The 23,195-nt window shown below is 39.8% G+C and overlaps 1 protein-coding gene across 6 annotated transcripts in view; it reads right to left on the bottom strand.

Moving 5' to 3' along the window:
• diaph2 (diaphanous-related formin 2) overlaps window positions 1-23,195 on the bottom strand; it is a 464,914-nt gene that overhangs the window by 315,492 nt on the left and 126,227 nt on the right. For all 6 annotated transcript variants that reach the window (XM_028459306.1, XM_028459309.1, XM_028459308.1 and 3 more), the window contains 4 exons: window positions 12,974-13,048; window positions 12,808-12,877; window positions 5,642-5,778; window positions 123-231 (listed from right to left, as the gene is read on the bottom strand). In XM_028459306.1, coding sequence (XP_028315107.1) covers window positions 123-231; window positions 5,642-5,778; window positions 12,808-12,877; window positions 12,974-13,048 — 391 coding nt within the window. The remainder of the gene's footprint in view (window positions 1-122; window positions 232-5,641; window positions 5,779-12,807; window positions 12,878-12,973; window positions 13,049-23,195) is intronic.

The raw sequence follows: 23,195 nt of genomic DNA on the forward strand, positions 1-23,195 counted from the left end.
GCTGTCCATAAAGAGGGATGGTTGGACTAGTGACACTTGTCAGAATAAGGTAAGCATTTCTAAATAATGGTGGAATGGATTGAAGTATTATTGTGTGTAGTGAAGTATATCCAACTCCCAACCTGGAGCTGCTGGGCTTCATGGTTCTCCAGTCCTTCCACAATTGGTGCGAACCTTTCTTTGTTGTTCCTCTCGGCAGCGATCGTCATGGCAGCGAGAATCTTATCCAGTCTGGATGAAAAATGTAGATGAGGGTTTGGACAAGGATGACGGTTAACAAATACTTAATGCTCAGGAAACAGATATTTTCTATCCCTTCCTGAGTGGAACCATGCACATTTTCTTTGCTTGTCAATGATCACTGTAACAAATGTGACTACAGTACTTTACATCTCTTTGTTTGCTCTCTACTCCAATATAGCTGAAGTATCGAACTCCAATTTCATTCTGCAGTAACCAAGATAATGTGTTTAAAAAATGAAAAGAGTTCATTGTAAATGTGTTCAGTTGTCAAAGCAACAGTGCATTAGTTCCTTCACTTCGGTGAGAGGAGGTGAAAATTATTAAAGGTATAGTCACTCCTCTTGAGAATGTGAGCAAACGGAATGACTCACACGTCTCCTAATGGAGGTTACAAAAGCCCACATACACAGATGACTGCAATAAAGCTGCATTGATGTCTTATGAGCAGTAACATAGGCAGTGATTTACAATACGTGGTCATAACAATTAGCAGCAGGGGGTCCATGTCACTGAGAGGGCACGGCCGCCTTTTACTCTCCATCAGTTGGAAACGTGAACGGTCCTCAGTCCTTAGCCGTCTGCCACTTATGACACAAATGAGCTCTTAACCTCATCTAACAAGCTCCCTAAACTGTTTGAATACCACAGTGACACACTGTACAACAGCAAATGTACAAATGTTCATTTACATTTGCACAAACACAAGTGACCTCATGTAGCCTACCTGCTGTTAACCGTTTAAAAACTGTCCTCCATTTTCAAACATAAAAACCTCATGAATTTATTTTGAGTCTTTGATAATAACAATATTTAAAAATAAATATAATTTTTTTTTAACATCCGCAGTCATATGTTATGTTATGAACTTTCATTCAATTATAAAGCCCCCTTTGATTGGAATGATCTTCCTACCTCTATCCGCTTTAAAACCTCCCTTAATATGTTTAAAATGCTCTCGTGCAATACCTTACAATTTATTAAATGTTGTTAAAACTTATATGACCTTTGACAGTTGAGAGCCCTGTGTGTTTGTGTATATGTGTGGGTGTGACTGGTGTGTCTGTGTGTGTGAGATATGTAACATACTGTAATATTTGCCTCTATGTATAATTGTTTGTAATCTGTGAAATGCATGTACAGCTGCTTCTATCTCGTGCATCTCTTTTTTGTTTGAACACTATAGTTGACCCCTTTGAAAACGAGATGGTTCATCATCTCAAGGAGTTTATCCTATAAATGAATAAAGTGAATAGTTCATCTTTTTTAACCCATTCCTGGAGAGCAGAGAGAACCCCACTGTGGTAGTTAAGGGTGTCTCGTTCCAATGTTGATATTGGCGAAAGAAAAAAAAGAAAAAAGGAGTCTTAGATTTTATCAGCCTGCATCTAAAATCTCAGATACGTCTATATATATATGTATGTATATATATATATATATATATATATATATATATATATATATATATATATATATATATATATATATATATATGTATGTATATATATATATATATATATATATATAAATATATATATAGTTTTTATTGGATTTATTGAGGGTCTTCTAATTGTATTTAATAGTAGAATATAGTTATGTTTACAGTTAAGTTATGTAACTCACTGGTGAATAACAAATGGGTCAGTTAAAAAGGTCATATCTGAATAACATCACTTGACTGGGCCTTTTCTAACCTTCCACACTACAAAATAAGTATAAATAAAAGTATGTAAGCTGACAGTAATAAATCAATACTAGCCAGTACTTAAGGCTGTAATGTTGGTGTCATATTGGAAGTGAAAAAGTAGTATTGGGACACCCCTAGTGGGAGTCGCTGAGGGGGGAACAGGTGGTTCCTTCAAGCTACTCAGACCAGCTCTTTAGTCTTAGCTTCACTAGTATAGGAAGCCAATATGGTTGTGTTTGGTAATAGCGATTAAAATAAATCATTTCTGGGATCCTGTTGTATTCTAAACCTAAAATGGTCTGTTACTAATGTTATAGATGATATTTTTCTAACTTCTTCTTAAGGCTACAGTTCCTGAATCAGCTTAAATAGACTTCAGTGGCATTGGATTCTGACGAGGATTGATATAGTGGTTGGTTTACAAGGAAGAAAGTCATCGAAATAATAAAATAAAAACAAAGCAGCAACATAAACCAGTTTAAAAAGCTTTTTAAAATCATATAAGTATCTTAGTAAATCAAAGAAAGAAGAGCAACATTTTTTCCTCGAACAACAATAATATATAATATATATATCATGGTATAAAATATAATGCTAACTCAATAAAATATACATAATGTGATAGAGTATATTGTGAATTGAAATGTTTCCACACTATTTTTTGTATTATTTAAAATGTAATTGATGAAATGTGTGTAGTAAGCATTGAATAGTAAAATATTAATATTATGTAGATGTCACGTACATGCATGTGTGTTGTATATACTGTATATGTGTGTATGTATATATGTTTGATGTGCATGTATAAACTGTATAGAATGTGTAGAAAATATATTAAATGTGTATTCATGTATGTATATACGTAATTATTGTCTTTGTGATATTATCAAGAGAGCCTTGTTTTGTGTTTTTGTGATGGGGGAGGTGTGTATAAGCTTTTGCTTCAACCTACACCCTTTTTTTTTGGGGGGGGGGTCTGAAGAAAAACTGATTAAGTGTTTACAGAATTAATATTTGCATGATCTGTTTGCAAGTTAAATGTTTTACAGTATATGTTCTGCATTTAGTATCGAACCTTTCAAGCTGTGAAAACCAAAGCAGAAAATTAGATCTTTTTTCTCAGCGTTAGGACCGGACGCTGAAACAGAGATAAATGAAAGGGCCGCACTCTCTGATCGAGGTTACAAAGTCAGAGAGACACAGGCTGCTGAATGCGGAGTAGCTTTAAAGCCAGTTCAGATTGCACTTCAAAACAAGTGCAATGGATCTGCTTAACTCACTGTGTTTCCTTTTGATGCGGTCAGCTGTAGACGGTGTTGAACACGAGTCGGAGTCGCAATGTCAGACGGCTAGAGAACTTTAGAACTTTTTTTTTTGATCAGTTTGACTTCCCTGCGTGTCACTTCTCAAGAAAAAAGTATATTTTCATGCACTGTTAGGATAATAGCAAAGATCTGTGTTTACTTCCAACTTATTTTTAGAATATTTGAATGAAAACTGGAAGAAACTGCATGCATTTAATTTACTTTGACCTTGTTTGCATAAGAGTTAATAACTCTTAATATTCAACATTTTATAGTTTAGTTATACAACAAATACAAATACAAAAAAAAAAAAAAAACATGCATGCACGCTACATCAACATAAAATTAATTTTCCTTTTCAAATAAGACAGCGGTAATATGAAAGACAACGATGATTTTGTGTGAGCAATTAAATTAGAAATAGTCCTTATATTAAAAAGTCTAATATTATTTTTTCATACTGATGTTCTTTCTTTTTTCTGATTTATATTTCTTTGTTTTCATTACTGTATTTCCTGTTGTTGTTTTAACATGTAAAGCGACTGAGTTTCTTGAAAAGCGCTTTTAAATAAAATGTATTATTATTATTATTATTATTATTATTATTATACTAATCAATAACCAGGATCAGAGCACCCTTAAAATAAAATATTTGAAGAACAGGCCTACCTATAAAACATAATTAATAATCATTTATTAGACTATGATTTAGACATTTTTATTATTTTTTCAAATGTGTGAATTAACTAATACTTGCTATCAGATGCATTTAGGTTAACTGTGATCCTACTTGCGACAACATACACTATGGTTGTAAGGAAAACTGAACTTCTCTGACAGGACTGAATTGTGAGTTTGTTTGTTTCCACCACAGACTGACTTGCAGTTGTTATTCTAGACGCTTCTGTGGGAAACAATAAAAATCGCACAGATAAATGTAATTTATAAACTGTCAGCCAGGTTGTGTCTGTGGCTAGCAACACAGAGGAGTTCAACAGATTAAACAGTATGAACTGTTTCATCGTCATGTAACTCCACAGCCTTTCATCGCTGTGTGTGGTCATCTCCAAAAGCAGTTTAGGGTCGCAGCAGGAAAACAAATATTCATGAAGTGCAATCTGAGCGTGTGCATGCATTGCTCGGCAGGAGGAGATGGAAACCATCCTACTGTTGTAGTGTGCTCTCCTTTGCTATCGCTTCTCAGAAATACTTAGAATGTGTGCGTGTGTGTGTGTGTGCGTGTGTGTGTGTGTGTGTGTGTGTGTGTGTGTGTGTGTGTGTGTAAACATGGCAGAGATGAACCACTGAAGTAAAATAAGAAAATATTCTCTCTTTTCTATGAATGCTTATATTTAAACCTTGCTGGTAAAGGTTTTTAAGGGTTTTGTGCAACACGTCATGATTGTGTTTCTAAAGGTTATGTTTACAATCAGGGTTGGGGTCAATTACATTCTTAATTTACAATTACGTCCTTAATTATCCATGTTCAATTATACCTTGATTACAATGTTGTTGTCTTGCATTCATTTTTCCCCAATTACAATTAAAAATTGCAATTATCATTTCAGCCCAGAAAGTCAATTAGAATTAAGTTCTCAATTACTAAAGTTCAATTACAATTAATCACAACTACTGAACCTTTAATAAATAATTTTATAAAACGTATCCTTCTCTTGTGTTAGCTTTCTGTTAGCATCTCTTATGATAAAGGGTCAGTTTTGACCCATATCTTAAACAGCTGTAAAATACACAAAAAATATGATTTATGATCTAAATGGTTTTTCATCTCTTGGTTACCTTGTTAGGCGTTTATATCCATAAAAATATAGGTTTTTAATGTTTTTGGTGTGAGCCTTTTTTCTGTCAGTATAGCCCTAGATTTAAATGAGAAAGAGAACTGACAGGTAAACTAGACAAGAAACACATTTTAGTCATTGTTAACTTCCTGTGTTTGTGGTTTGTGTTTAATTAAATTGTAAATGACAGGTTTTTTAAATAGAATTCCCATACCAATTACAACTACAAAGTCTATTACATGAACTTAATTACAATTCAATTATGATTACAACAGAAACACACTGTATTTTATTCAGTTATGATTACAATTATTATTTTGTCATAATTGTAATTACTTACCAATTACTCAATAACAATTATAATTGACCCCAACTGTGTTTACAATATCAATTTACTTGTACTCATAAAGTAATAGTGTAGAGAAACTCATATTGCATTTATTAATACTTTGTGTACCTGAAAAATAACCCTAAGAGTGCTGCTAATTCATAATATATATACTGTACGTAGGCTAAGCAGCATGGAAATGATTAGCTCTTTCAATAGAATATTATCAGAACACGTAGCTGTGACATTTAAGATGTATGAAGAAGGATGAGTGACTTTAACTCACATGTTTTCCTCTCCAATGATGCAAAAGGCAGAGAGAATTTTGACTATTTCGGTCATCATGCTCGTCTGTTTTGGATCAATGGCTCGTGCCAGCAACAACAGGCTACGCTCATCCCCCAAGATCCGTTGCAGTCCATACTGTAAGGACACAGGAGACGAGAGGTGAGACAAAGACAAAGTCTATTGGGTTTTAATTAATGAGACTGGCTAGAATATATGAGGAGCCTCTACGACAAGGAAAAAAATGAATAATAGAAAAAGCTCTAAAATGTGTAAGTTATAGTTAGCCTTAATTATCTTTTAAGGAGGGACAACGCGGCCACGGGAGAAAAGTGAGACGGTGATAAATTATTTCAATTCAGGACAGGACTATAGGGACAAATACTTATAGTCTTCAACACCTTTTAGTCTTTGCACAAATGAAAGAATGTGCTGAGATGACCACGTGTGGGGATTAACTTGAAAAGAAGCTATATCAATAGTTCATCTATCCTCAAAGTGTGTGCCACTTTTGAGATATGAGCCAGACCTTCCCAAAAAGGATAATTAAAGGATGTAAGACAGAGCTGGAGATGGGAAAAAATTAGCTCAACTTTGGAGTCCAATTTCCCCGACTTGGAAATGGATCCAGACCACCAGAGCATCACTCAGGCTTTTCTAATGTAATGAATATAGATGCACTGACAGCGCTGTCGTTTGCATTTCTTTTTTTTTTTTTTTTTTTTTTTTTTTTTTTTACCTTGTCTGCACATGCTGTCGAAGGTTAACACTACAAGAAGTGCAATCTTTTAACAGCAATGCATATTTTATTATTGCAATTAAATAAATTTATTTATTTCATTGCATAATTGTGACCATCACCAGCCCTCCCTAGGGAAGGGTAAGAAATACTTTATTAAAGGGAGGATGTAAAAAAAGAGAGGGCAGTGTTTACACCAAGGTGAGGGGTTGGAGGGGGGTGGGGAAGTTAACAGGGAAGAGGGATACAAGATAGGATATGGAATGAGTGGGGAATAGTTGTTAGGTTCCAAGTGATGCGATGTGAAATTGTGGTTGTGTATATTGTGCAGTTTGGTGACCAGTGTGCGGTTTAGGAATAATAGTGGTGGCTGTGAACAGAGGAAGAGGTGAGTGGAAATTCCATAAAACAGGTATTTGGGAACAAGGTGTCTAAGGTTGAGCCCAGTATGAGTGTTATCCCACAGCCCAAGGCCAGTGCATACATGACAAATGTATTTCCAAGAACCGCCACTGCAAAACCCACGAGCCGCCCCCGGGCCCGAAGAAGCAGTCAGGCCAGCAGCGAGAGCGGGCAGCCTAAGGGCCCCCGGCGACCACCCCACGGCCAAGCAGCCCCCCGCACGCCCCCAAGGTCCCAAGCCGAGAGGCAGCCATCGCCCCCCCCATACACACCCGAGAAAGCCCCAAGGAGCCAAGGACCCAGCGCACCACGCCACCGATCCCACCCCCAACCCCCAGACCCCCCACCCCACCGACCCCCCCCCCCCACACACACCCCCGCGCCCAACCCCCCGAGGGGAGGGCCCAGAGAACTCCCTGCCCGAGGCCCCAGCGGAGGAACCGAAGCCCACGCCCAGCAGACGACCAGAGCCGCGCCGAACGGGCAGCCGGCGGGCACCCGCCGGCGAGCCCAGAGCCAGCAGGGGCCCGACCCCAGGCCAGAAGGACCCGGAATGGATGCAGCACCAGGAGCAGCCCGCCCAGGGAGGACGACCACACCCCAAGCCGCATAAGGCACCAGGGGGCCGCTGGGAGTCCCCCCGCCGGCCCCCAGGCACCCCAACCTAGCCCCCCATGGCGCCCCAGATCACCCCCTGCTGATGCCGCCCGCGCCACGAGCTTCAGTTTTTTTTAAAGCCAGGGCCCCCCCCAAGGGCCAAGCCAGACCGCCCCGCCGGGATGTGGCCCCCTGTTCGGGCCCCGACACCCTGCCTCACGGGGCACTGCCCAAGCAGGGGCCGTACCAGTAGGTACGCAAGGGCGCGGCACGCGCCACCCGCCCCGAAAGACCCCCGCCACGACCGGCCAGGCCAGCAGGCCAAGCACCCCGGGCCCCAGGAGCACCCCCCGGGAACAGGACCCCCCAAGGGCAAGCCCCCGGGCCAAGCCCCCCGGGACGCGCCCCCCACCCCGGCCCAGGACCCGGCCACAGCCCAGCAGAACCGCACAGCCCCAGACGGCACAAGGCCAGCAGCCCAGGGCCCGCCGCCCCCCGGACGGCGCAAGCCACGGGGCAGCGCCCCCCGCCGGCCCGCGAGCAACCGGCGACCCCCACCGCGGGGACGGAGGCACCCCAACGGCACACATCAAGTAAGGGACAGCAGCCCCCAGCCAAAGATGCCCCGGACCCACCCACCAGTCCGCAGATGGCAGGACGTACCCACCAGGCGGCCGAAAGCAACCTCAACCACCGGAACAGCTAGCGCCGCCCCCCCAGTAAACAGCATCATCCCGAGGCGCCAAACAACCCCGCCCCAACCCCGGTGAGGACACCAGCACCCCCCCAGCACACCCACCCCCCAAACCGGCGAGGCAGGCCGCCCCGGGCCCGCACACCGCGGGGCCCGCCCCCAAGGCCACCAGGAGACGAAACAAGCACCAAGCCACACCCAAGGGGGAGAGGCACCCCCGCGCCCCACCAGGCCGACACCGCCCGGAAAGACCCCGCAAGGAGAGACCCCGGCAAAGCCCCTCCGAGACCCACCGCCACGCCCGACCGCACCATCGTGATGTATTTTTACTCTATGCAGTGGCCCAGCCACCAACAGAGGGGCCAGGCCCCCACCGGAGAGGCCCAAATGTGTGTACCAACCCACCACCCTGTTATGGTGCCTCTCCATTCCCCAATGGAGAGGCACTTCCCGATCCCCTGTGTGAATGTGTGTGTTTGGTGAATGTATGGGGTGTGATTAAAAGAAGGGGGATGGAGGGGAGCGGTGCTCCCCATCCAGCCTCTGTGGATTTATGTGTATGTGGTGTAATAGGCCGGAGGGTGTAAGTGATAATACACCCTCCGGGGGGTGGCATGTTGAGATGTGATTAAAATTGGAGGGATTAGTAGGGCAACTAGGGTGGGAGTGCCGCCCCCACGCCACTACATAGTAACACAGGTGGCGGCCCCCTCCACCCCCAGCCCCACCATCCAGCCCCCCAAGGGTTGGGTATGGGTGTGTGGTGCATTTTGTGAGTGAGCCAGACCAGCTGGGAGTGTGGTGAAGTGAACATGTAGGAGGCCTGTCCGGTGTGAGCCGGGCCCGTCCGCATGGCGGGCCACGCGAGAGGGTAGATGGCGCAGACGGGCAAGTGGCACTGTGGGCCCCGGAGCAGCACAGCCAGAGACCCCCCCCCACGGCACCCCCCAGACCGCGCCGGCCCCGCGGAGCACGGCGACAACCCCCACCCCCGGGCACAGCCAGGCACCAACCCCATCCCCCGGCGCCCCAGGGGGCGACCCCCGCCGCACGCCGGCCCGGAGCAACGCCACCCCGCCGCCAAGGGGAGCGGCCGAGCAGGGGGGAGGCCCGCGCCCGCACCAGGGCCAGCACAGGCCCACCCGGCGCCACGATACAACACTCTCCACCGGGAGGCGGCCCCGGCCCCCCCGACTAGAGAGGACGCCATCCACCGCCAAGCAGGGCCATCCCGCCAGCCACGGACCGGCAAGCCGGAGTACCGAAGCACCCCCAGCCCGGAACCGCCCCCCCACACCAACGGCGCCAATGGAGCCCCCCCCCCCCACGGAGGCGATCCCCGACGACCCACGCACCGGCACGAGACACCCCCCCGACGCCAGCCCACCCCGGACGACAGCGGGCCCGAGGCCACCAGCCCCGCCCCGCCCAAGGCTGCGCAGCGCCGCCACGAGCCGCGGCCGGTCCCCGGGCAGATGGCAGGAGAGCACTCCCCCGGAAACGTAGACCAAGGATCCGCCCCCGGGGCACCCCCGCCCCGGAATCGCGCCCACGGCGCCCGGTGCACCCAGCCAGCAGACCAGCCAATCCCGACAAGGATCCACCAGGCCAAGAACCACGCGCCGCGCCCCCGCACACCCACCCAATACGACCCCCGGGGAGACCCCATAGCACCCCCCACCCCACCCCTCTAGCCGTAACAGCCACACCCCGGCCATTGCGGTCAAACAAAAAGCCCCGGAGGGGGCCCCGCCTGGCTCGCCGCGCAAGCGACATCCCTGGCAAAGGCGCGCCCCAGGGAGCCAAGCCTAGGACCCGCAAGGGCCGACGGAGCAACCCACAGCCACACCCCGCCACCCAGCGACCCAGGAGGCAATCGCCGACCCCGGGCAGCAGCCACCCCCAAAGCCACCCCCACCCCGGATCCCCCCGGACCGGAGCCAAGGACCCCACCACCCCAGGCCCCCTAACGAGACCACCCCCCAGCCAACCCACCCGGCACGGCACCGCCCGTCCCCCAGGCGGGAGCCACAGCCCCCCCACCAGCGCCCCAGGCCAACGGGAGCCCCCCAAACCCAACCCAACAGGATGGCGGGCGCAAGAGCAAAGGAGGAGGGGGGGGGAGGACGAGACAGGGGGACAGGGAGCAAGGGAAGGAGCGGCAGGGGAGCACGCAGGGCCCCAGCCCCAGAGACCAACCAGATGTGCACGCGAGGGGCAACAGCGCCAAATCAAACAGCCCCGGGACCTCGTGAACACCCAGAAGGAATGCACACCCGTGTCGAGGCAACAAGAGACCCCGGCAACCCACCCCAGCCACCCCGGCCAAGACCACCCCAGAGGCCCAAGGTGGCCCAAGCTTACAGTTGGGCTAGTGCGTTAGTAAAGAGTGGTGCTGGCAGTCGCTTGCAGGCTAGATCATCAGGGTTTTAAAAATTTAGATTTAATGCAATTAAAAAAGGAGTCCAACGCTCCTCAAAGCACGTTATTTTTTTTTGTTTTCTGAGAGCAGACATCTTTTCCATGGAAATAAATTCTGTGAGGAGATTTTGCCATTGGTTTATGTTTAAGGATTTTTTGTCTTTCCAATTTAGTAATATTGTTTTTTTTGCTATGGCTAGTGCCGCAAGGATTGATTGTGATTGGTTTGCTGGAAGTTGAAGCATTGTCAGGTCTCCAATCAAACAAAGATTTGGAGATAAAGGAATCCTGCAGTCCAAAATGGAGGACAGTTTTTCAGTGATTAGAATCCAAAAGTGTTGAACTGGGGAGCAAAGCCATAAGGCATGTAGATAGGAATCCGCTGTATTCTGGGTGCACTGAGAGCAGATGTCTGTTGCTAAGAAGCCCATTTTATGCATTTTCTGTTGGGTAGTGTGGGATCTGTGGAGGACCTTGTATTGAATTAGCTGAAGGTTTGTGTTTTTTGTCATCTTAAAAGTATTACAACAAATTTCTGTCCAGAAATCAGTGCTCGGGGTGATTGAGAGTTCGGCCTCCCACTTCGCGATTGGTAAGTAATTACAGTTAGTGTTCGAGAGCGCTCTGTATATTTTTGAGAGTTTTTTTGATTTTGTTGAGATTTTTTTCATATATATATATGTCGTTTGCATTTCTGAATTACATCAAACATTTAACTGCAGTTTTTAGTTTCAAAGTTAAGGGACACTTCTTTTTTTGTTTTGTTCTCAAGCAGGATTGCAATGTGCCTGTAAATTAAAACATTGTTATTGCAAAATATGAATCATTTAAACAAATAACATTAGGATTGTGACCCACTAGTGCGGGCTTCCATCCACGTAAACAAAAATTACAACTCAAACACGTCTCAATGATATTGATCTGATCTCGTCATCAATAGTAAGACAGAATTGATCAAATAAATGAATTCCTCACACATAAAAGGGAATGTGAGCTGGTATTAGACCACCATGAGACGTAGATGGAGATTCTAAACATTTTTAGGATGTTTTCATTTAAAAAAAAAAAATGTGATTCTATGTACAATGTACAATTAAATAAACTCAATAATCTAGCTTAATTTTCCAAGCTGCCATGAGAGCCAAAAACCATTGTTTTACATAGTTGTTAACTAGTCTAACATGGTCATAATCAGAAATAAAATAGTGACCAAAAATGGTGGAAAAGGTGGTAAGATGGGATTTTAACCACAAAAAATTAGTGAAAGTTGCAAATTAGAGTGGCCAAAAACAGACAAAGAAAGTGGTAAAAGGGGTTTAAAGTGTCAATATTTGCTTAAAAGTGTCAGACATGAGGGAAGGGGGGTTGGGGTAATGTAATTTAATAAGTAGGAAGAATTTGTTTAAACCGGCAAATAATGGGTATAACAAATATTAAATGTGGGTCCATGTTAAGCTAAATCAACTTTTCTGTGCTTTAAACATCATAAAGTGCTATTTAGGCTTCATAAACATGCCCAAAGTGTTTTTTTCATTGATTCCCACAATCGTTAGTTAGAGGGTAATTTGCTCCTTTCTTACTGCAGGGTGAGCCCAAACACCTCGCTCCAATTTGATGACGCGTTCCCACTTTGATGACAAATTTGACACGGCACTGAGCTGGAGAAGCCCCGCCTCCAGGAAGCTCTCTGTCGTGATTGACATGTAAACAGACACGCCCACTCACGAATATGCATAAGTAGGCCGCAAATCAGCCTGTTTGTGTAGAGTTGCTCAGAAAGTGACTTTTCAGCGGCTTCGAGTTTAGGAAAATAAACCACAAATACTGTTTTTGAGGAGATGGGTGAAAAAAAGTATGATATGGGACCTTTAAAGTAGCAAAAATAAGCATGAAATATGTTGAAAAGAGGTTAAAAGTGACAATAATGGGTCAACATATGTGACATTAGGTGTGAAAAGTGGTGGAAAGGGTTTACAAGTGCCGACAATGTCTTGAAAGTGGGAAAAAATGTGCTGGAAAACGCATTGAAATTTGATGGAGAAGTGGCAAAAATTGGAGTAATGTAGCAAAAATGCATTAAAAAGAGCAGAAATATGGCAAGACAAAGTGATGAAAATAGGTTAGGTGTAGTTGCAGAAAAAGGGTAAAAATAATCAAAGATGGGCTCAAATTGTTCAAAAAATCTGGCAAACCCCTCCCAGTATATGTATTAGGGCCCTGATCCCAAGGTTTAGAACCTCTGTGTTAGTGTACAGCAGTCAAGAGTATGAACCCAGTCTGAACAAGAATACTTTTTTTTTTTTTCCACACAAACCTTGTTGTTCATGAAAGCCTTTAAGCACTGGATTAGTTTATGCTGATTCCGTTTATCGATATTCTCTTGTCTGGAAAATAAACAAAAAAAAAAAGTTATCACAAAAGCATGAATAAATCAGATATTTATTAAGTCAAAGAAATGGGTGTCGAATAAGCCGTCTTACTGTCTTTTGTCGAGCAGCTTCTCCAACGCATCCAGCAGAAGGCCGAGACCTTCATGGCCAAAGTTATTCACCCAACTGTAATGGAAGCACAGAGAGAAGGAAAAACAAGAAGAGATCAGACAACACGCAGTCTAAAGTGTGTGCCCTGCTGCTTCACAGAAAACCAAGCTGAATGAGTGAGGGAAAACACACACAAACAAAATGATCTAAACCTCAGAGGAAATCAGTCATTCCGACTAATATTAGAGGTTTAACACGTAACTGGATAAATTGACTGTTGAGGTTCATTTTAATTCCAAACAGGCATTGGTGCAACATAAAAACAACCCCGTCTCTCCCTCCCTGTGGCTGACTTCAGTCTAAATCTGTATACATTTTAACTGTACCCATTTACAAGCAAATGAACACCCATCCATCTCAACTAGAGCTCCCACCACTGAGTAGTTTGCATCCAGCCCCCACCTCCGCGCTACTCTGTTATTGTGCCAAAAGATTAAGCAATGTAAGAAAGATAACACTGTAATCGATAATGGATTGAGGGAGATAATTGGCTATAAACCACAGCGTATCAGGAGACAGCAAATGATCCAGTGTAGATGAGCCCGTTTGTCTAAGCTAGGGCTGGAGAGACAGAGTCAGTAGGGAGGGGGGAACATTGTGGTTGCAGTTAGATTATGCTATTAGCATTACTTGTTTTCAGGCACCCAGCTGTCGATAACACAAAACGCATGGGGCAATTTCAAGACATTAATGGGGCATAAGTCTTTGATTTATCCCGCCTTTTTGACAATGATTTGAAATAATAATGGTCTGGGTATTAAAACCATTTGTATTGACTCAGTGAGTCGGAGGAGACCCTCAATTAAGGGAAAGATGCATTAGCCGGAGGCAACAAGCACAGTTTAGGTGAGGGTTTTTCTTTGATCTGTGACTAAATTAGCAAACACAACAGGCTCCTCGACCCACCATTACTCACATTTCATTGTCAGACAAGCGGATTCAATGTATACATTATTAATATTTACCGTGAAGTATAGCATTGATAAGTTTTCTTGATGAAAACAAAACATCATAATGTTTATCGATGTCTTTATTAAGAAAAATCCAAACTGACTACAACGACTTCTAGCCCTCTACCGAAGGTCATGAAAAAGCCAAAGGAACAAATTGTTTTCTGCAGAATAATACAGCATGTGAACACATTAGTAATGAAGGGAACGTGTCAAATTAAAGGCCAGGACAACGAGGAAGTAAAAAGTGTGATTGAAGTGAAAAGTGTGATTTGGCAGAGGAAGCATGACCCTTAATTCAACAGGCTTTATTTCTTTATAGCAGTGATAATAGAATGTCAGTCTTTAAAAAACAGAGAAAAGCTTTGAAATGAGAAATGGCCTTGCTGAACATTGAGCATGAATCAAAAACAGAATAATGTATTTTCTTTAGACCTAAAGAACTTTATTATTACTGTTGTAAAATATGTGAATGCACGTTATTTTATTATTTTTTCACATTTGTTTTTTTATTGAAGAGACAAATAGTTACAGATTTTCTTTCAACAAAGTCTTGTGGTTTTGTGCTTCCATTTTTATATTATGAAACTTAGAACAAAAAAAAAATAGAGAAAGGTAGAGAGGTGGAGCATTATCAACAGTAGCAAATATCAGTATTTATATTTCAACATTACATAAAATCAGATCTTGTAGGCTTAACATAATTTGTCCATTTTGATCATGTTCTATAAAATAAGTCCACTTGCAATTTCAACTGAAATGCTTTTTTTTCTTCTCCCCATGATGTAGATGTGGTGTACAATGTTGATCCAATCCTCGTTCACTGGTTTTTCAGGCCTGAGCCATCTTCTGGTGATGGCCTTTTTACTTGCTGCCAAGAGAATGTACAGTAGTTTATTGTCTCGCTTGTCAAGTCCATCCGATTCTATGCTACCAAGATAGATTTGTTTCAAATGTTAAGGGGAAAACTATTGAAAATACATTTTGTATATGTTGATGAATCTCTACCCAGTATTCTTGAAGAATTTGGCAGCTCCAAAAAACATGGAAATGTTTCACCCCTGCACATTCTATGCCATTTTCATGAGTTTTGAAGAATACTCAAAATTGTTACCTTGTTAGTTTTTTTTAGATAGATATTTAGATGGATAGATGGCTATATGGATACAAACCATAAAAAAGAAAAAAAAAACAAAACAAATATATTCATTCTTATACATACAGAGTTTTTGTTAAGATGGCCTTCAATAGCAGCAGATACACAAAGTTCACTGTTTATTTGTTGTTTTGTTTATTAAAGAGAGGTTTTTTTTGGTGTTTTTTTTATACCTTCACAATTTACAATAGTTTTTAAAATAATATAATTTACATTACAGTGTAACACCTGATATATATTTTGCCCTTAAACTGTAAGACAAATTCATTGCGTAACCCTATGTACCTTGCTAACTACTCTGTACTGTACATAGCTATTATGTACATATTTTGGCTCCAAAAAAAATCGACTGCACATCTTTGACATTGCCCCTATAAGATGACATACAGTAAGTGTTGGTGCTGCATAATAGCCTAGGAGGAGATCCACGACAAAGGAATTGCAGAAGAAAAATAATAACTCCTACGAGAACAATGTATTTGGCAATTGAAAATTTAAATTGAAAATTGCCAAATAGTTACTTACTAAATTAGTAAGTAAATTACTTTTACTTCTTTCAAAATGTATGTTAAGTACCAGTAAACTTACTGGTTTAGAAATATACTTAAGTACCCATAAAAACAACTCAATTACAGGAATGTGAGTACTTGGAATCCATTACTTTCACCTTACGAGATAGACAAAGACACATTTCATAAGCCAGTTTCAAAACAGAAAAAAGAAAAGAAACTCTGGTTAAAATAACCTTAAAGAAATAAGTATGAACTTTCCAAAAATGTCCCAAAGCTTCAGTAATAAATATCTTCAACAGAGAAACAGCGGTAATAAAAAGTGAACAACAAAATGTTGCAACAGATGTTTGTTTAAAGTGTCAGGCACCAGCTCTAGGTTTGCCTTCTATGTGTTATTGTTGGACTGAAGCAGAATAGACATAAAATAGAAAAGAGACCAGCCTCGTGCAGTAATTTTTCCCCAAACAAAAAAAAAAAAAAGTATACGTCTTGCTGCAGGTTGCAACATAATGCAGTCCTCAAGGTTTTTTTTAAGGCACTAAATGTTTTCCATTGCCCTCCTAGCACCAGACTGTCTATCTCTCGCTCTCTGCCCCTCTCACATACCCCCTCAGGTCCTCTACAGCCTGCCTTCAAAATGTCCCCAAAGTTACCAAATAAAAGATGGTTTGTCTGTAGTGTGTGTCCTGGGGTTATAAAAAGCCTTTCTATGTTCATCTGAGGAGGTTCATGAACAGCATACCATTAAAGCTACAGACACAAACAACAAAAAGCCAACGCTACTACAGATGGTGTTATACCTACAAAAAATGCATGCATCCGAGGGATTCCAAAGTCAAATAAAGTGAACGTCTGTCAGGTCTTTTCACTTTGAAAATCATCCCCAGATACTCATAGAAATGTTGTTTGGGATTACAAAAAAAAAGTAAAAAGAAAAGTGTAAAGAAAGAGAAAAGTAACCTTTTTTGAAAGCCAGAACAAACTTTTTAACATGATTTTCTTCTCAGTTCAAAGGTAAATAAAATCACAGATAATATTCAAAGATAAAATAAAAACTCTTTTTGAAGGTGTTCAAAAATGCTTCTATCCACAGACCAGCAAATACAGCCTAAAATTTATGCTAATTTTACAAAAAAGATAAAAAGTAAGACAAAGATGTCTGTCTGTTAGGGTTAAATTGTGGAATAATTTTGAAAAAGAAATAAAAATGAGTGACACACTATTTATTTTCAAAATAAAATGTCACAATATATTATGCAAAGCCATTATATATATATACTGTATGTACATATATGTACTATGTTGAATGCTTGCATTTCTTGTGTGTATTATTTGAGAAAGGTAACTTGAATGTCATAATTGACTTTTATATACGTTTTTGTTAGACCAAAACAAATAACAAAAAATCCAGACTGCCACATAATGACATGGAGAACTCTTTATTTGATCTGACAATTAGTCTGGATTAGTTTTATTTTATTTTTTTATTATATTCTAATTTCTCTACATGTCTGCATTTGTCATCCAAGCTTGACACAAAACAGGCAAGAAAACCTTCTTTGCAACAAATATGCATCTTGTTTCTTGCAAAAAGTTGATTATTTTGCATAACTGGAACCATCACCAAAGAGGAGGGACTGATGAAAGCAAGGGTGAGAAAGTACCGGTATTTGTTGTTAGTAACAGATGGAGTAAATTATTTTTTAAGTAGCAAAATTGCCAAATAAATGTAATAACATGCATTCTAACCAACTGAACAAGAACAGCTCTACATTTCCTGATGAATTCCAACAGTATTTGCAGTTTGTCTGAGTTTAGCTTCATGTTCCGAAAAATGAGCAAAAAACTTAAAAAAAAAAAATGAAAAAGTAATAGGTTGTTCCTTTCAAAACAACAAGACATCCAATCACTTCCTCATCAGTATCCTCCTCTAATGTGCACCCACACTTAAGGATTTCATTAACTTGTGGGAGAACTTGCTCATCTAATATTGATGGCTATAATCCTCTAGTTAAGTGCCACCAAATTGTGTTACTTTTTACAATCATGTACATTCCTGGGGCAAAATGAAAAATTTATGCTGGATCTTAGAGAAGTGAATTCCTATTTTATACTTTCTGTTATTTCTGCTGGCTTTTACACAATTATGCTGCGCTTATGTTAGCTGCTATAAAATGCACGCGCTGAAATGATCAATGTTTAACAAGTGTTGCGACACTAACAAGACATTTGTCGGACTATGTATGTTGTTTCCTTACAACACTCCAGAGTCATCAAGGTTTTTTATTTTTTAAATAAGGAGGGAGGACAATCCCCGCATGAATATTGTATGCAAAGGACAGAACACTGTGGAAAGGTCATTGGTTCATTATGAGGTAAACATGGATGGGAATGAACCAGGAAGCAAAAGCAATGAAAATATGAATACACTGCAAATTAGACCACCAATAAAAGTGTATGTTAGAAATAATGGATTTTATATCAGCACTGATTTGAGCTGGATTGTATGGAAGCCCATTTCCACCACTAAAAAAAAACAACTAGGAAAAGTATAATAATAATTAAAAAAAAAAAACGTAATAATGATAGTCATAATAATGTACGGAAGAGTATTAAGGCCACAGAGGTAAAAAATAAAATGGAGTCAAGAAAAAAAAAAAAAACAACCTCATGCACTTCTGAAAGAAAGGCAAAAATCAAAGTTGAGATTTTTTTTTCGAAGGTAAAAAAATTAAAAATAAAAGTCGAAAATCAATGTCGAAATTTTTGAGATTGAAGAAAAAAAATTCTTGGAAGTGAAAAAAAAAAAAAAATCATGCACTTCAAGAAAAGAAGTTGAAAATGAATGTCAACTTTTTTTTTTCATTATGCTGAGAAACTGGTTAAACTATCATTTAGAATTGGCTTTAGTCACTAATAACACTTATGATTGGAAACACATATCAATTCATTATGCATTTGTATAACTTCAGAAACTTCCAGAAATGTGTGCAGCTCTAGTTGCTCTGCATTCTAATAATGTCAACATTGATTTTCTACTTTTTTCAAAGTGCATGATGATATTTTTTTTTCTCTCCGTTACTTTTTCTTTTTCCGTGACCCTAAAAAAATCTCAACATTGATTTTTGACTTTTTTTTTTGCCTCAGAATTTATTTATTTTTTCTTCTGAGGCCCTAATACTCTTCCATAATAATGAGATACTATCTGAGATACTAAGTCATAATTATGAGATACTATCTAATAGTGGTGTAACAATACATCGATCCACACCGATACATTGAATAATTAATTAACGATCCAATTACATCGAAAGCACAATGATAACATCGATCAACATCGTCATCTTTAAGATTCGCCTTTATTTTGAAATTCACATAGCACGTCTGTAAGTCCGTGTCACCATTTCCTGCGTGGGGATCTACCCAGGTGGCAAAGAATAGCAAATACCATGCGATAACAAAGCCTTGCCACACCAATTTGTACATGGTACTCTGCGGCCACTGACCAGTAATGCCCCGCTACCGCTATATAACGGAATCTGCCTTGTTTACATTGGTGCAAACGAGGAAAAACGAGGAGTCGATTGAGAAAAAGCCATGAGAAGAAAGAGGTAAAAATGATTAACTATATATCAGGAAATGAAATAATGATGAAAATGCAGCGCTATGGTAGTGATTGTTGATTTTAAGACGATAAGAATCGGGTTGAAAAAGGTTGTTTTGCTAGGGGTTTAGCACGCACGTGAGACACACAATCTGATACTTTCAGTATTCGGTCCGTGTAAATGGGTTGAAATCACTAATTTAATTTATACTAACTCCCCACAACAAACAGCGTCTGTTCATGTAAATAAACAGGACTACAGACTAACAAGTGCCTGGAAGTTCACTTGATTATAGAGATATGTATTTAATAATAACGAAAAAAAATTTGTATCAAAACCATATATGTTATCGTTCTTTGGTTATTACATTTTAAAACCAAATCAAAACAAATAAACCATGTGGTTATTTTTTTTTACACTAATTAATCATATGCTCCTGAAAATAATTTTTTATACTTAGTTATATAACATGTTAAAATATAATAATAATAATAATAATAATAATAATAATAATAATAATAATAAAAAACAATAATAATAATAATAATAATAATAATAATAATAATAATAATAATAGTAGATACTTTTTCCCCATTTGGTTACAGTGAAATCAAATGTTTTCAAAGCCATATTTTTGTATTATTAAAATCGTATTGCACCGTAGTAATTTAACCTTTTATGATGTTCCGACTGTTGTTTTAAATTATCTTGCATTTTATTATCCTTTTGTGATGTTGCTGCTATTGTTTTAGTTTCATTTTTGCCTGTACAGCACTTTGTGATTTTATCTGTGAAAAGCGCTATAGAAATAAAATTTACTTACTTACTTAAATAAAACTAGACACTTTTTATCACTCCCACAATTCAAAGTCTAGCACTTTGTTAAATGTTACAGAATGGTGTTTACACTGTTTATTAAATGCCTGATACCTGAAAGACCTTAGAAATAAAATGATCAAATCATATTTCAGTTGTTTTTTTGTGAGTTGATATACATGTAAATGATTGTGTGAGATGGGTATATGATATCACATCATATCAATCGCAGACTTGTGAATCAAATCAAAATTGTACTGTGACATTGGCAAACATCGTATCGTCATCCAAACATATTGACATTATATCATATCGTGATGAAGTTGGTGATTTACACCCCTACTATTTAATAATTATGACTTAGGTGACTGCGCACAAGCTCACATACATGAGCTGTTTTTGAAACACTGACTCTCACTGTTAATGAGCAGATGTTTTGGTACCGCATGGAAATCTAAAAATGAGCTTTATGACGGTAATGTGTACTTGTGAATGACAATACAGTGAAATAATATGAACTGCGTGTGTTTACTATAATCAGACGCTTCAGTTGAAGCACAGTTTCTTTGTTAGTAATTATCCTGGCCATCCAACATTTTTGGTGCATCCATCTGTAGCCGTGTTGCCTCCCAGACATTTGTAACTGACGGTCTAAAAAGGCTGCAGTTTGAGCTTCATCCATCTTATTTAGTCTCCTCCACAGTTGCGTCTTCTGTAGGTTGATTATGATATTGTGAGATTCCTCCAAAACAACCACTACTACCACGTTGAAAGTAGTGTTCAATGATGATATCAATTTGTAAAAAATTTGTCTCAGCTCTTCCAACTGTAGTTTCAGCGCATCACATGGAAGACCATTTAGAACTCTTAGATAATATCTTGTATTTATGTCTTCGCATCTCAAAATTATGACCTACTTTTCCTAGGTTGTTTTGGTTTTTTTTACTGGTGGGAATAGGCTTCAATAGGATTGTAGTAAGAGCTCTGTAAAAAAAAAAATATTATTATTTAATAGCTAGTAACCTTGGGTGATAGACAGGCACTATGCATTTACTCTTACAATTTCAACAGAAGCAACTCTGTAATTTTTCCAGCACTACTTAAGACTGTGTTTCAATGAGAATGCCAGTGAAGTGTATGCACTGTTGAATGTATTGCTCATGTGTAATATATTGAAGCAGAGAGTGTATAAGATAAGGTATGGGTGGGTGTTGAGCTCAGGCAAATAGTCGATGTGGAAAATGTAAGTTCATGATGGAAAGATTAGTGCGCCCCACCACCCACAGTCAGTGAGTTGACATCGCAGACACTGTCTCACCCTTTCTGTTTGACTGATCACCGCTCGTGTTCAGACAGCTTGTGTGAGCTTTTTTTTTTAAAGCCCATGAACAGGTTTTATGATTTGATTACATCGGCCGATGAGGAAAGCTTTCTTCAACAAAGCTTTGGTGCAATTCTGAACTTTTTGTTAACTAAGAAAAGTCAGTTTTTCGACGACTACATGTTTTATATAGCACATAATAGCGTGACTATGATTAATTGAAAAAAAAAAAATACATGTAAATGAAAACTAAATCAAAAATATATTGATGTTTTTGTAAACTAATAAAAGCTAAACTATTATTTTGTCACATGGGACAAAACCCAATCAGAACTCATGTGATCTTACACAATGGTCACTGCAAATCTGTGTGTATTTACAAACATTAATACCATCCAATATCAGATTGATAAATGTAACTGAATAATTTAAATTGTGCTTTCTAGTCCACTATATCTGTAACAGATTTAGTCAACAACAATGTCAAAATCATTTAGTTGACTAAAAATAATTGAAATAGTACTGATAACCACAGTTTGATTAAAACCACATTGCATTTTAGTCAAAAGACTTTCACTAAAACTAAATAAAATAAAAGTACAATACCTTGTAAGGCTTATAAATGACACTCAGTGGGGCTCTTGACATATTTGGTGGAGGAACATTCCAGTTAGAACACATTGTACTACATGCTAAAACATGTTCTGAACTATTTAGTGTAAAACTATGCACCATTGCCTATTCAGCCATTTAACATGCTAAACATAGTGACACACTACACTCTGATCAATGTAATAACCTGCTGAAAATGCATTAATGCACACTGCAGATTAAGTTACAGAAATGAGACATAAAATATTCAACATCGGATGCACAATAACTTTAAAATGCTCGACCATTTTTAGAATAAAATTAACAAAAACATAGATTAACATATTTTTTTTATTTATTTATTTATGTTTTTAAAGTTATTAGCATTAGTAGGTACAATTCTAAACTGAATGTACTAAACCTAAGCCAGGGGTCAGACAAACAGCTTTTTCACAGTGATGTTTTCTTGGTCGGACTTAATATGCCTTCCTTCAAATTATTTAGTTCAACTAATCTATTAATTTCAACAAGCTATTGCAAGTAAATGTGTATCTGTGGTCAATGTATTGTTACACCTGTGCAGGACAAAAATAAAGACATTTTAGAAACAAAACACATCAAACCCTAGAAGGTAAACAGGTAAAAGGATCAATAGTTGGTCTAAGAAAAGAGTAGAAAAGCTTTTAATTTGTTGAAAACATTCATTCTCCAATGCGCACATGTGAAACTGGACACACAAACAACAACCCAGAAGAAAGAAATATTAAATAAAAACAGAAATTATACCCATGAATGAGTGTAACACAAAAAATAAAAAATAAAAATAAGACTTCCCTCACATAGGACCAGGTAATTCTGCTCTTAGTTTTGCTGCCACGATATAATCATTTTTTTTTTCTTTTAATAATAGTACTTATATTTTAAAAGACCTTTCAATAAATCTAAGTATATTCAACAAATGTCAAAAGCTAATAAACAAGTGATCCAACAAACAGACCAATTACTAATTGCATTATACCAGAAAGTACCAACATCTACCCTTGATACAATGATTTTTTAAAAATATTCTCAAGGTTCCACAAGTCTAAGACAAGACACAAAAAAAAAAATCACTCAGTGGTAGGAATGAATTCAACTAAATTGCCATATAATAAGTGAAAGTTAAACTGACATTTTAAGGAGGCATTTATCATCCCAACAATGACTCGACG

Source organism: Gouania willdenowi, chromosome 10, assembly GCF_900634775.1.
Source record: "Gouania willdenowi chromosome 10, fGouWil2.1, whole genome shotgun sequence".
Classification (NCBI taxonomy): Eukaryota; Metazoa; Chordata; class Actinopteri; order Blenniiformes; family Gobiesocidae; genus Gouania; species Gouania willdenowi.